The following is an 11702-nucleotide window of genomic DNA, read 5'->3' as shown; positions in this document are numbered from 1 at the left end:
CCCTTGGTACAGGGACCCTCTATCCGCAACCCGAGGACGCGTTTGGTGGCTTTGTCATAGGCCCTTCGGTTTGATTCTAGAGGAATCAAAACCGAACCGAATTGGGCTCGTCCCATTATATATATTTTATTTATAATATATTTATATTATATATTATATATATTCCCATTATATATATATATTGCCAAAAGTTTGTCATAAGGGCAAACGCAAGCAATCGCGATAAAATTTCAGCCATAACCACGTCTCACGACCGTGAGATAGGTAGTTGAAGTCTGTGACCGAATCAATACGACGCTCCGGCAAAATTCTGATGTACCCTGAAGACACGGAGCGACCCAAGGACGACCGCCTTCTGCATTTTTCCCGGAAGTGTTTTATCATATTTTTGACACGCAGGGATGCTTTTCAGGCTATTAACCAATGCATGCTTGGCACCTCCAAGGGCGCCGATGATAAGGACGATTAGTTTAACAGAATATTCCCGGTACAATCGCCGCAACTCCCTTATAAGGTCTCTATGCCTCCCTTTCTTTTCATTCTTCTTGGCTATGATGTTTTTGTCAGCTAGTGCTGAAAATTCGATAATGAACATGGTTCGCTTCTCGAAGTCAAGAAGAACTATGTCAGGCCTCGAGTGTATAACATAAAAAGAATTGTCGAGAATATAATGTCCCAGTATATGCGACACTTCTCATTCTCGACAATTGACTATTTCCCTTGTGTGTGTGTTAATGTATGTATGTATATATAATGCTGATTTTGACCTTATCAGTTCCTTTTCAAGACCGGCAAGACAAGCCGAAAAATTGTTCAAAGCACTTCCAGTGGGTCGCAACGGGGACCGAACGTTTTTCTTATCCCTTTTATTACAGATGTATTGTCGGTGAGGGAAAGTGGGTTTACAGAGAATGAAGAGTCGATTGGATTCTTAGGAGCATTTGCACTATTCCTAGCACTATGCTTATGCGTGCACAGACAGATCTAGACTGACGACGAGACGCTTCGTTACCCAGGATTCAGGACCCCTCGGAGGGTAGCATAACTGTTATATTTTTAGACCCGCTATACATATCTCGAAGATCGAACGGTCCGTGCATGTTTTAAAAAAAATATTGATTATAAAAATTATTAATTATATCATATTACAAGCATATTTATTCACAGCTCAGACCCCGTTTACCTTTCAAGAACTTTTATGATATCCATAAAATATTATCCATCTACAGCCCAGTAACAACAACTTGATTGGGAAGCATAGGCTGGCATTAAAAAACGGACATTTCAATGTCTTTAAGTGCAAACCAATTGCATTTTTGTCCGAAAAATAATTAAATCGCATGGACCGGCATTGATTCTATTTAATATTTTGTTAACAGCATTAAATGGCCATCATACTATTTGATACTTGGTTCGTGAAGGGCATTGCATAGCATACAATATGGCGGTTCGCCGAGTAGCTTTGAATGGCATTTAATTGCATAAACTCATAGGCATTATAAGCAAACCATTTTAATCCCTTGAAGTTTATGCGCGTTAAAAAAGATTTAAATGAAACGAGTTTTATAACAATATAGCGCATTCAATAATATAGAATATTAAGAACAATTGAGGAGTGTAGTTAAAAATTTACTTTTTTGGCTCATCTATTTTTGATTATATTTATTTATTTTAGAGGTCTCTCCAGCTTTAAAGAAAGTGTGTAATATGCTGTTTGGCTAACATCCGTGAAAGTTTATTTTTCTAAAATGAGGCGATCCCATTCTGGTAAGTTACTAAAAAAAAAGAATACTTCTGCGAAGTAAAATCGGTTTATTCACTATGGGTGTATTTATTTAAGCTTACTGGTTCCTCACAGGAATCAAATTTAATTTAACAAAAAAACACAGATTTCCGGAATGATGTATTTCTGAACTAAGACGGTTATATAAAATCGAATTTATAATAAAATAAGAAAATAATATATCATTCTCAATATATATTAACTGTATCAATTAATTCTCATCCTTTAATTTTGATGTCTTGTGTCCCTATTGTTATAGTATATTTTGTGACACAACTTGACTTAAAATTAATATATGTCAACTCAATATGGGAGTGTATGGATAACAGTTTGATACGAAATACCCGTTAAACCCTTCCTCGCTCTGACCACTTTCTCCGATCTTTTCTTATCTAGTTCATTCAATAACCTTCCATGCTTATTTTTTGACCACAATCTGCTTTTTCTTTTATTAATGCTTGTCAGGAACTCATTTATTTGATTTTATGAATTGCCTTATTTACTAGATGCTATTTTTTGTAAGGAAGCATAGCTATATTTAGTTGCATAAATAGACAATTTTATTTGGTTAACCCGAAAAGTCGAGGGGGGGGGGCTCTCATCCTAAATTTACAAATCGTGGATTAAGGGTGAGGGGCGGTGATACACGTCGCGTTAGGGTTACCAAGATATGGCAGATAGTGCTTTGTACCAGTCTGAAATCCCTGCTGTCGGTACATCTTTTAGTTTTTCATCCCTTAGAAAAAGTTCTAAGATTCCTAATGTGTTAATGATTTTTTACGCAGCCATATATTTCTCATAAAGAGTGGACAGCGTTGGTTCTTTCTCCACAGGGTGCGACGTAATTTTAAAAGCTACTGTAACAGGTCAAATAACCGCCAATTCTAATTCTTAGAATCTAAATAAGCAATCCAATACAACTTTTTTTAATGGTATAGCGATACGAGTGATTTAGTTTCTCTTTTCTCTTATTCATCGTCCGCTTCTTTTATAGTCTTTATGAAAATTACAAACCCCCAGAACAGTTAAGTAGATGTGCTAACTGTCGTAATAACAATCGTACCTCTTCTCGTAAATGGCCTGTTTATCTTTGTGAATTTGAGTTTTGTAATATACAGGCATGACCTAAAATGATCAAATCTATATCTAGTAATTTGAAAGCTGAGGACATAAAGAATTTTGACTGCCATTAAGAATAGTTTTAAAGAAACTGAAAGATGCGAATGTAATTTACCGACACCTGTTCATGCGCAAGCGTGTCTTACTCCGAGGGGAGGATCTTGTTGTTCAAGATAACTTTAATTCTGAAATTGAAGCAGTTTTGAACCTCTTAAATTTGAATATTTTTTCAGTAGTAGGCTACTCAGGACTTTTTCGACCAATAGCTCATTTAGAACGATTTTGTCTGAAGGAGTCAATATTAACTCCAGGTCTGATCGCAGGGCTATGTCTACATTGACTCGGTTTCCCTCGATGGTAACTCTGTAGATTTAGAATGACACGCTCCCAGCTTTAAGTGTGAGTAGTTAGTTGCTAATCTGTTTTAAGAGTTCTTATTTTCACTGTTTTTATTAAGTGCATGTTTGTTGATTTTTGTAGGTTAAGTTTAGGCTACTTGTTGCTCCTTCTTTCTTATTAAATTTGTTCTACGAAATCTTAAGTTTTGTTTTCTTTTCTTTTATGCAAGTCACTATGGAAGAAAGGCCCAATAATACATTTAAATTCGCTAATTGGAATGGTTACGATGTTTTAAATAAGTGCTCTGAACCGGACATAATACAGTGAAATCCCACTACTGCTCGGGTTGAGGGGCTGACGGTGTGTGGGGACAAACTCGATTGAGTATGGCTTCGAATGTAAATTCCTTTGTTTGTTCACGGATGGGTTGGCACCGCACACTCCGCGCAGCTCCTTTTACTGCTACCTGCGGCGTATATTCTCGGAACAGCTATATCGAGGAGTTCTGTTTAGGGGTTTCACTGTACTTGCAGAGTATGATCTAGATGTGTGCTACGTATCTGATACATGGCTAAAGTCGAAACTAGTGTGGGAATTTCCGGGTTGCGTCATACACATATGTGATAGACTGTAGGTTAACTGTGCAGGCAGCGTTAATCACATTCTCTTCTATGGGAATATTAATGCTCATTCTGGGATGTGGGTCTCTCTGTGGTAGTATACTTTAGTCTGGTAAAAACTCGTGATTGGTTGTTTGTTTCGATCTCCGTTTTATATAAAACATGTTGAATTTCTTTCCTTAAAGGCTGGATGAAGGCGACTATGGCGAGGAAGGATCTATATGCACTATCACCCCCAATTTTGTTTAAAACCCACCAAACAAATTATCTTAACATTTTAGCCAAATTGGTTAATATTAACCCGTATCTCAAAGACCACGAACTTTTCCCATTGATTTAATATGGTATGGGCAAAGCGTAGATTTTTAATGATCTACAGCTTAAACGCGTTAATATTTCTCACACATATTTATGTATATTAGATCAAATGGAATTTATTAACCAAATTAACCTAGCTCCTTCATTTTCGTAGTTGCTTCGATTTTTCAGTACAAAAAGTAGCTATTTTAACACTTAATACGTTTAGATTTCAGTTCATGTGTATTAAAATTAAGTAACCAAGGGAGTCGGAGACCATATTATTAACATATACTTTTTGACGGCTGCTTCTGGAATGGAGCATGAGACGTTTTCATATTTGGAACACTTATTAACATTTTTTCTCAAGACTCACATTTGTTGGCATGGTGACAATACTAGAATGTCACGAGACCAGAAAAAAATAAAAACTGCACTGGGACCAGGAGTAGGCATTTTCCGAGATTTTTTAGCACTGAATATGAATCCATAAGGAAAATATTTTTACTACATCAGATTGTTGAGGACATTGCAATTTTTGTTTAATTTGGTTAAAACAATGGAGGGCGCGAATCTGACCTTCAAGAGAATTCAACTACTACGGTAAGTGAGGATCGTTGTCAGGTAAGACTTGTGGCATAAAGGTGAATGCATAAGTCGGCAGAAAAACGCAAATATGAGTGGTTTTGGAGTCGGACATTTTTACTGATTTTTACCGAAAAAAATCTATGTTCGAATTTCGCCTGTGACAAGACAAGTGTTTGACCTAATGAATTTAATATGAGTGAATTTGATGCAATAGTTAATTGGTAAGTAAACGAAAATTTTATGTTTCTATTTTTCTTATTGATGAGTTCATAATTGCGAACCCCATTGAATTTTATGTTGCAATACGTTTTGATTATAAATATTGTTTTTAATCACTTGCGTCACTTGGCCCGAAAACTATAACAAAAGTAATTATTTTCTCTGCATAATTCCATTATAATTAAAATTATTTATAGAATGGTAAGTAAAACTATGAGGAATAAATAGTAAACACCATCTGGTGTAGGTATAGTTTATAAATCGATTGTATAACTGATTGTAGTACATACTTTTAAATTTAATTGTTATACATTTTAATACGACGTTTTTATGAATTATACATTTAAGGTTTATACATTGTGTGTAAAAAATGTTAAATCAAGTTTGCAAAAATATAGTGGGCTCCCGTAAATGACCAGTACGGGTTGCCCCCAGACCCTGGGACCTATTAGGGCAATCCAGGCGCGACCACTTACGGAAACAACAGGTTAATCTATAAGGTTCCAAATGGGCTTGTCTGTTGTTCACCCACAACGGTAGCCCTCGAAGGTCCCTCCTGGCCAATTGCAGTTGCACCGGCCGTAAATTTAACAAAAAAATTGAAATACCTTTAATAATTTCTCCAAATTATTTTTGAACATATTTTTATTATTATTCGTGTATTGTTAATTTTAAAAAATTAAAACATTTAAAAGTTATCACCTCCACCTGGATTTAAACTCTTGATCAGCATCTTATCAGATTTGAGTTTTTTCTCTTGACCAGCTTGCCACAAATTTTTATAACTTTTTTCAGGTAGACACTATTCAAGCGCATTGATATTTGTTGCAATTTTCGATCTTTTCAATAATTGCTCACGGAAAAAATAGTTGGTGTATTGTGCTAAGAATTTTAGAAATTTTCACTATTTCACATAGTAAACTAGTGACACGTGGAGCTTAATAGTAGTCTGTAATGTTTTACTAAAATCATTTATAATGTGAAGTAAAGGGATTTTATACCGTGAAAAACAGCATCATATGTTATGATACATAGTAGTTTCAATCATTATTAATATTACACAGCGCACATAAAAATTGCTACGCCAACTGAGCTACAAGCTAATTGTACTTGGTCACATAGTAAAATTGACCCTTGTCAAGTAGCAGGTATAACTAGTGCAGGTCCCTGCGTATTCCGTGCAGAGTAGCCTGATAAGCTATGCTATATGGTAATTTCTACTACTTTAAACTGTTTAGTGTGATCTTGCCAGACACCCGCGAGAACCATAGTAAAAATAGATTTCATACTATGAAACATGGTAAATCGAACTTTCCTAAATACTTAAAGGTACTGTATTTAATTGTTGAAAGAACTATATCACATAGTAATTTGAATTGCTTTAAATATGAAGTGTGGCATTTTTTAATAGCTCTTAACTAGTGATATATCGTATATATATCGTATATATAGTCGATATATTGGCTTGGGATCAAGTCGGGTTTTCGTTACTCCTTCGACAGATGTGCTCTTCTCACTTGAACCGAGCGGAGAGGGAAATTTGTCAATGCGTTGACGTCACTCGTTCCCCCCTGACTCCTCCGTAACCTAGTTAAACCGGTTATGGCTATATTCTGTTCAACGAGAGAACGAAATTCCGAAATTTCATTCTCTGCACACAGTTTGTCAAAGAAAGGGAAATGTAGGCGTATGACCCCCATTGGCAAGGGTTTAGTGGTGGCCCTAACGAAGGTTATAAAAAATTTCAGAGAGCACTTGGGTCAGTCTATACTCTATTTTATTTTTATTTTATTTATTTTTTATTTATTTATATTTTAATTTTTTCATTTGATTTTATTTTTATTTCCAATTTACTTTATTTTTGTTTTATTTTATTTTACTTCATTTTATTTTACTTTATTTTATTTCATTTTATTTCAATTTTATTTTATATTATATTTTTTCGCCTTGATAAGGGTGCTGTATGAGTGCCGAAAAGTTGGTGATTATGATAAATATTTTTAAAAAATTTTTTATTGGGATTTGATAATGGTGGGAATAAAGAGGACGAAATAAAGAAACAAAGAAAAAAGAGAGAGAGAGAGAGAGGGAAGGGGATTTGGTTGGTTGCCTTCTCATTTTTCTTTCCTCCTTTTTATTTTCGTCAAAAGTAAGGATGAATCATTTTCTTTTCATTTTTCTTTTTTAGGGAAAAGGGAGGGGAGAGAAGTGTTCCTTTTTTCAGATTCCAATGGGAACATTTTGTGGTGGTTGTCCCAATTTGGTCGTTAGATTCTTGATTTTAATTTCAGGAATTCTTTTCATCAATTTGATTATTGGACGTTAAAAAAGAGGACTTTACATTGTATTGTTTACCTATTTAAATATCCTAGGTTCTTATCAAATAAATTTTCAACCAAGAAGAACTTTTTTTTAAGTAATTGTTAAATTTGTAAAAAAATAAAATGAACTGACAACAATTCACCTTAACTTCGAAACATGGAGTTGAATTTTCAACCAAGACACTTCGTTTTACACCAAAAAGAAAAAAAATTGTTCGAAAATCAAAAGGTTCAATATGTTGTTAGAGACGTTTATATTTAACTAAAAACACAAATCATGAAGAGAATAGTTTCAATTTTCAAACAGAAAAATAAATTTTCATTCAATTATGTAGTTAAATTTTAAACTGAAATAGATAAATTTGCAATTGGAAACCTTTAACTCGGTTTTTTAAAAACATTTTTTACACGGGTTTTCAACAAAATAGTTAAATTTTTTATCAATATTAATATTATTTATAAGAATTATTTTTGAGAAAATAATCAATTGATTATTGTTCTCTTATCTTCGTTTTCTACAAAAAATGAACTTTGATAAAAAAAATGATACTTTAATTCCCAGGGAAAAATCATTTCTTAACGAAACAACAAAATTTCAAATGAAGGAATAAATGTTCAACTGAAATAATGAATCTTCAACTAAAGTGATGATTATTCAACTAGACTACATGCATTTTTAAACAAAAAGATGCATTTTTAATAAGAAAGTTTAACTTTTAATAAAGGAGTTTTATTTCAACTAAATAAATAGTTAAATTTTTAACTTATATTATCAATTTTCAACAAAATAGTTAAATTTCAAACTAAAACCATCAGCTATCAACAAAAAGTGGAATAGTTTTATTTCCAACCAAAAAGATGAATTTTGAATACAAATTATGAATATTTAACTGGAATGCTTGAATATTTAACCCAAAATACGAATTTAAAATAATATCATGAATACTCAACCTGAATATGTGCTTAAATTTTGTTTATATAATTTGTTCGCAAAATAAAAAAATGTTAATGCATAACTAAATTCGTGAATATGAGTTAAGCAAGGTCAGATAAAAAGCGATTTATTTTTGCTAGAAAACGCTGAAAATGTGCATTTGTTTATACAATTCGTTCGTAAAATTAACAAATGTTAATGCATAGCTAAATTTGTGAATATGATTTGAGCAAGGTCAGATAAAAAAACGATTTATTTTTTTCTGGAAAACGCCGAAAATATGCATTTGTTTATATAATTTGTTCGTAAAATTAACAAATGGTAATGCATAACTAAATTCGTGAATGTGATTTGAGCATGGCCAGATAAAAAAACGATTTATTTTTTATGGAAAGCGCCGAAAATGTGCATGTCTGTATGTATAATTTGGTAATAAAATAAAAAATTAATTCATAGCAAAATGTTTTCATTTAACGTCAGTCGAAATATTATTTCTAAAAGGTCCGAAGAAAAAAAGTAAAAAAACTGTTTATTTTTTCTTGAAAAAGTACAAAATGTGCATTTGTTTATATAATTTGTTCGTCAAATTAATAAATGTCAATGCATAACTAAATTTGTGAATATGATTTGAGCAAGGCCAGATGAAAAAAGGATTTATTTTTGCTTGAAAACGCCCAAAAGATGCATTTTTTATATAATTTGTTCATAAAATGAAAAAATATTAATGCATGACAAAATTATTTCAGAATATATAATTGCAATAAAATTAGATGAAAAATCGGTTTCATTTTGCTTCAAACTCCTGAAATATGAATTTGTTCATATATTTGGCTTTTCAAATAAATATCAACGGGGAGTATAATTTTTACAGAAAATATAATCGGTGATATCAGTACAGTAAGAGTAGAAGAAAAAAAGATTTTTTTCTGTCTATTAATTTCTGTAATGTACATTTGTTTAAAAAATTTGTTTATAGAAGTAATTAATAATCGCTTTGCATTAAATTTAAGTGATCTGAAGTATAAAAACAATTTTTTCTACGGGAATAAAATATCAAAGGCAAAAATTCAATTATCAAAAATAATAAATCCACTCTGAACTTTTTCTAGAAAATTTAGTCCTGAACTTTCAAACTAAAAAAAAAACTAATTCAAAATCGTTTTTCATTTTCAGTTATTTATTAGTTTTTTTCCCATCTACAACAACATAGACCGATTCCAAGTTTCTAATCGGCCCCACAAATACAATGACAGGCTGCAATCAAAGTCCTTTTTCATAAAGTTTATCTTGCTTGTCGTTCAAAACTTGATCTATATCTAAAGCATTCTGCAAAACAGTTAATATCGTGTATTAGGTAAAATATTTTCAGAGCAGAAAGTTACAAATTCGCAATGATGACAAAATCGAACATTAATGTGTGTGTGTGTGTGTGTGGGTGTGTAAGTAATATTTATAGCTGAATATGCTGGATGAAATCTTCTGGTATTTCTTAAGAACAATTTTTTTATTCTCCTGGTTCACGGTAACAGTCACCCTTATTCGTTTTTTTTTGTTTCTTGAAATCCTGCGTTTGTGTGGGTGTTGTCAGCGTTGGCAATTAAGATAATGCCACTGCATCTTGATTCTCTGCAAAAAAAATATATGTCGTAAATAAATAGTATAGTAGAACAATTTTGTTGTGAGATTTAAAATTAAAATACAATAGGAAAGGCTTATAGATAGGCGAAATACAGTACAAGTCCGATAACTTGCTATCCGATAAGTGTACTATCCCCTTAAAACGTTATCACACGTACGGCACGCACACTAATTGTGGTTCTCCCACTACGTGTGCTATTTTACTCTTGATTTGCGCCCGTGATTTATGCATGCGTGCACCTCCTAGAATTTTGTACCACTATAGCCCCAGTTAAGAAGTTATCGGACTTGGACTGTAGAGGTTTAATATAACTTCACAAAAGTGTCTTATGACTGGAAGTGCGTAAGGTACCATAGGAAAGGTACCATAGGATTTTCGTGAACCACCCACCCCCATCTTACGTAATAATTTTTGATATTAAATAGGAAATAGGATATAAGTAAGAAAAAAATTACATCAGTCAAATCTATTTACTCCATCGTCAATAATCAATAAATTTTAGATTTATAGAACCATGTTTAGTTTTCATTATTTTATTACGCAAGAATTGTCTATTCCCCTTCCACCCGAACGTAAGAAATCGTAAGAAAATTGTGCCCCCCCTGAACCCTTACGTAATTTGTGGACGGCCCCTAAATACAAATTATAGATCTGATGAAGAATTTGGACCGTTTATGTATCTCTCTCCATCCTGCGAATTTGTTTGTCGAGAAATTGATGTGAATATATACATGCAACATTGTTTGAATCGGCATCTACATGGCGGCGACTAGAGGCCGCAGAAAACACGTCCCCTTTTGGCTGATGTCACAGTATGCCATCTCTCCCTCTTTAACAGTGAAATTGGTTAGAACGAGAGAGATAGTGACTGTGTAGTCTGGGAAGATTACGTGCTCTCGAGTTTACATATGCGTGATGCAATAATATACATTTATAATGTAGTCTTTATAATTGACATAGTTAAAACTTCTGGAAATTTAATAACTTATACCAGTGAATGTATAGAACATGTAATGAGCCTACGTCTATAAGATTTCTGAAATTAAGCAGACTTCACTTGAAATTCGATGAAAATTGAAATCATGACAAGTTGCCTTCATTTTATGATTTATAACTTTTTTCCTAAAGAAGATAATTGAAACTAAAATTTTGGATTTTCACAATAAATAATTGAAGAATAAATCAGTATTAATTTATTAAATGTAAGTAATAATAAAATTATGTTTAAACAAGGTTGCATTTTGAATAAATTTAACTCCAGGTAGAAAAGTAATCCTTATGATAGTTTGTCACAGAATATTTCACTTTTTTCAACAGATATCCAAAAAAAATATATTCAGTTTCACTTTTCACTGTTTTGATAATTACACAGGCCCACAAAAAAAACAAAAGTGTCTGTGGAATTGACCAGACCTATATATTCTTATGTATTTTTCGACGCTGAATCCGAATTTGCAATAAAAAAGTAGGGTCCAGCTACTTTTTTTATGGGATTTTGATCGAAAAACTTCATTTTTTACGGTTTTTTCATGGTTTTTTTTCAAATAAAAAAAAAATAAAGAAAAATTTTATTTTTTTGAATTCAGAATCGAATTCTACGGGAAAAAATACATCGAAAACCATGTTTTGATTTTTTTTAACAAAAATTTCAACCCACCATACGGCGATGAAAAGGCAGAAAATCGCGAAAAGTGAAAATTTGCTTCAAATTTGATTAAAATGACAGTAAAATCAAGTTTTGCGATTTTAAACCGATTTATAAACATTGAAAATACTTTGCTGGGGGTTTTTGAGGTCGCTGATCACGAATTTTAAGTCATTTTTTTCAAAAAACAACTCCTAG

At 32.5% G+C, this 11702-nt stretch overlaps 1 protein-coding gene and 1 long non-coding RNA gene across 2 annotated transcripts in view; one reads left to right on the top strand and one right to left on the bottom strand.

Annotated features, from left to right (window-relative positions):
• Window positions 1–11702, top strand: part of LOC117171537 (BET1 homolog) — a 158388-nt gene that overhangs the window by 59924 nt on the left and 86762 nt on the right. The window contains exon 2 of the mRNA XM_033358941.1: window positions 1676–1767. Coding sequence (XP_033214832.1) covers window positions 1749–1767 — 19 coding nt within the window. The 5' untranslated portion in view covers window positions 1676–1748. The remainder of the gene's footprint in view (window positions 1–1675; window positions 1768–11702) is intronic.
• Window positions 9641–11702, bottom strand: part of LOC117171538 — a 139483-nt gene continuing 137421 nt past the window's right edge. Inside the window, exon 3 of the long non-coding RNA XR_004466895.1 lies at window positions 9641–9846. This is a non-coding gene — a long non-coding RNA (uncharacterized LOC117171538). The remainder of the gene's footprint in view (window positions 9847–11702) is intronic.

Source organism: Belonocnema kinseyi, chromosome 4 (genome assembly GCF_010883055.1).
Source record: "Belonocnema kinseyi isolate 2016_QV_RU_SX_M_011 chromosome 4, B_treatae_v1, whole genome shotgun sequence".
Lineage (NCBI taxonomy): Eukaryota > Metazoa > Arthropoda > Insecta > Hymenoptera > Cynipidae > Belonocnema > Belonocnema kinseyi.
Note: the sequence above shows the minus strand (reverse complement) of the source record. Positions and strands in the feature narration are given on the sequence as shown.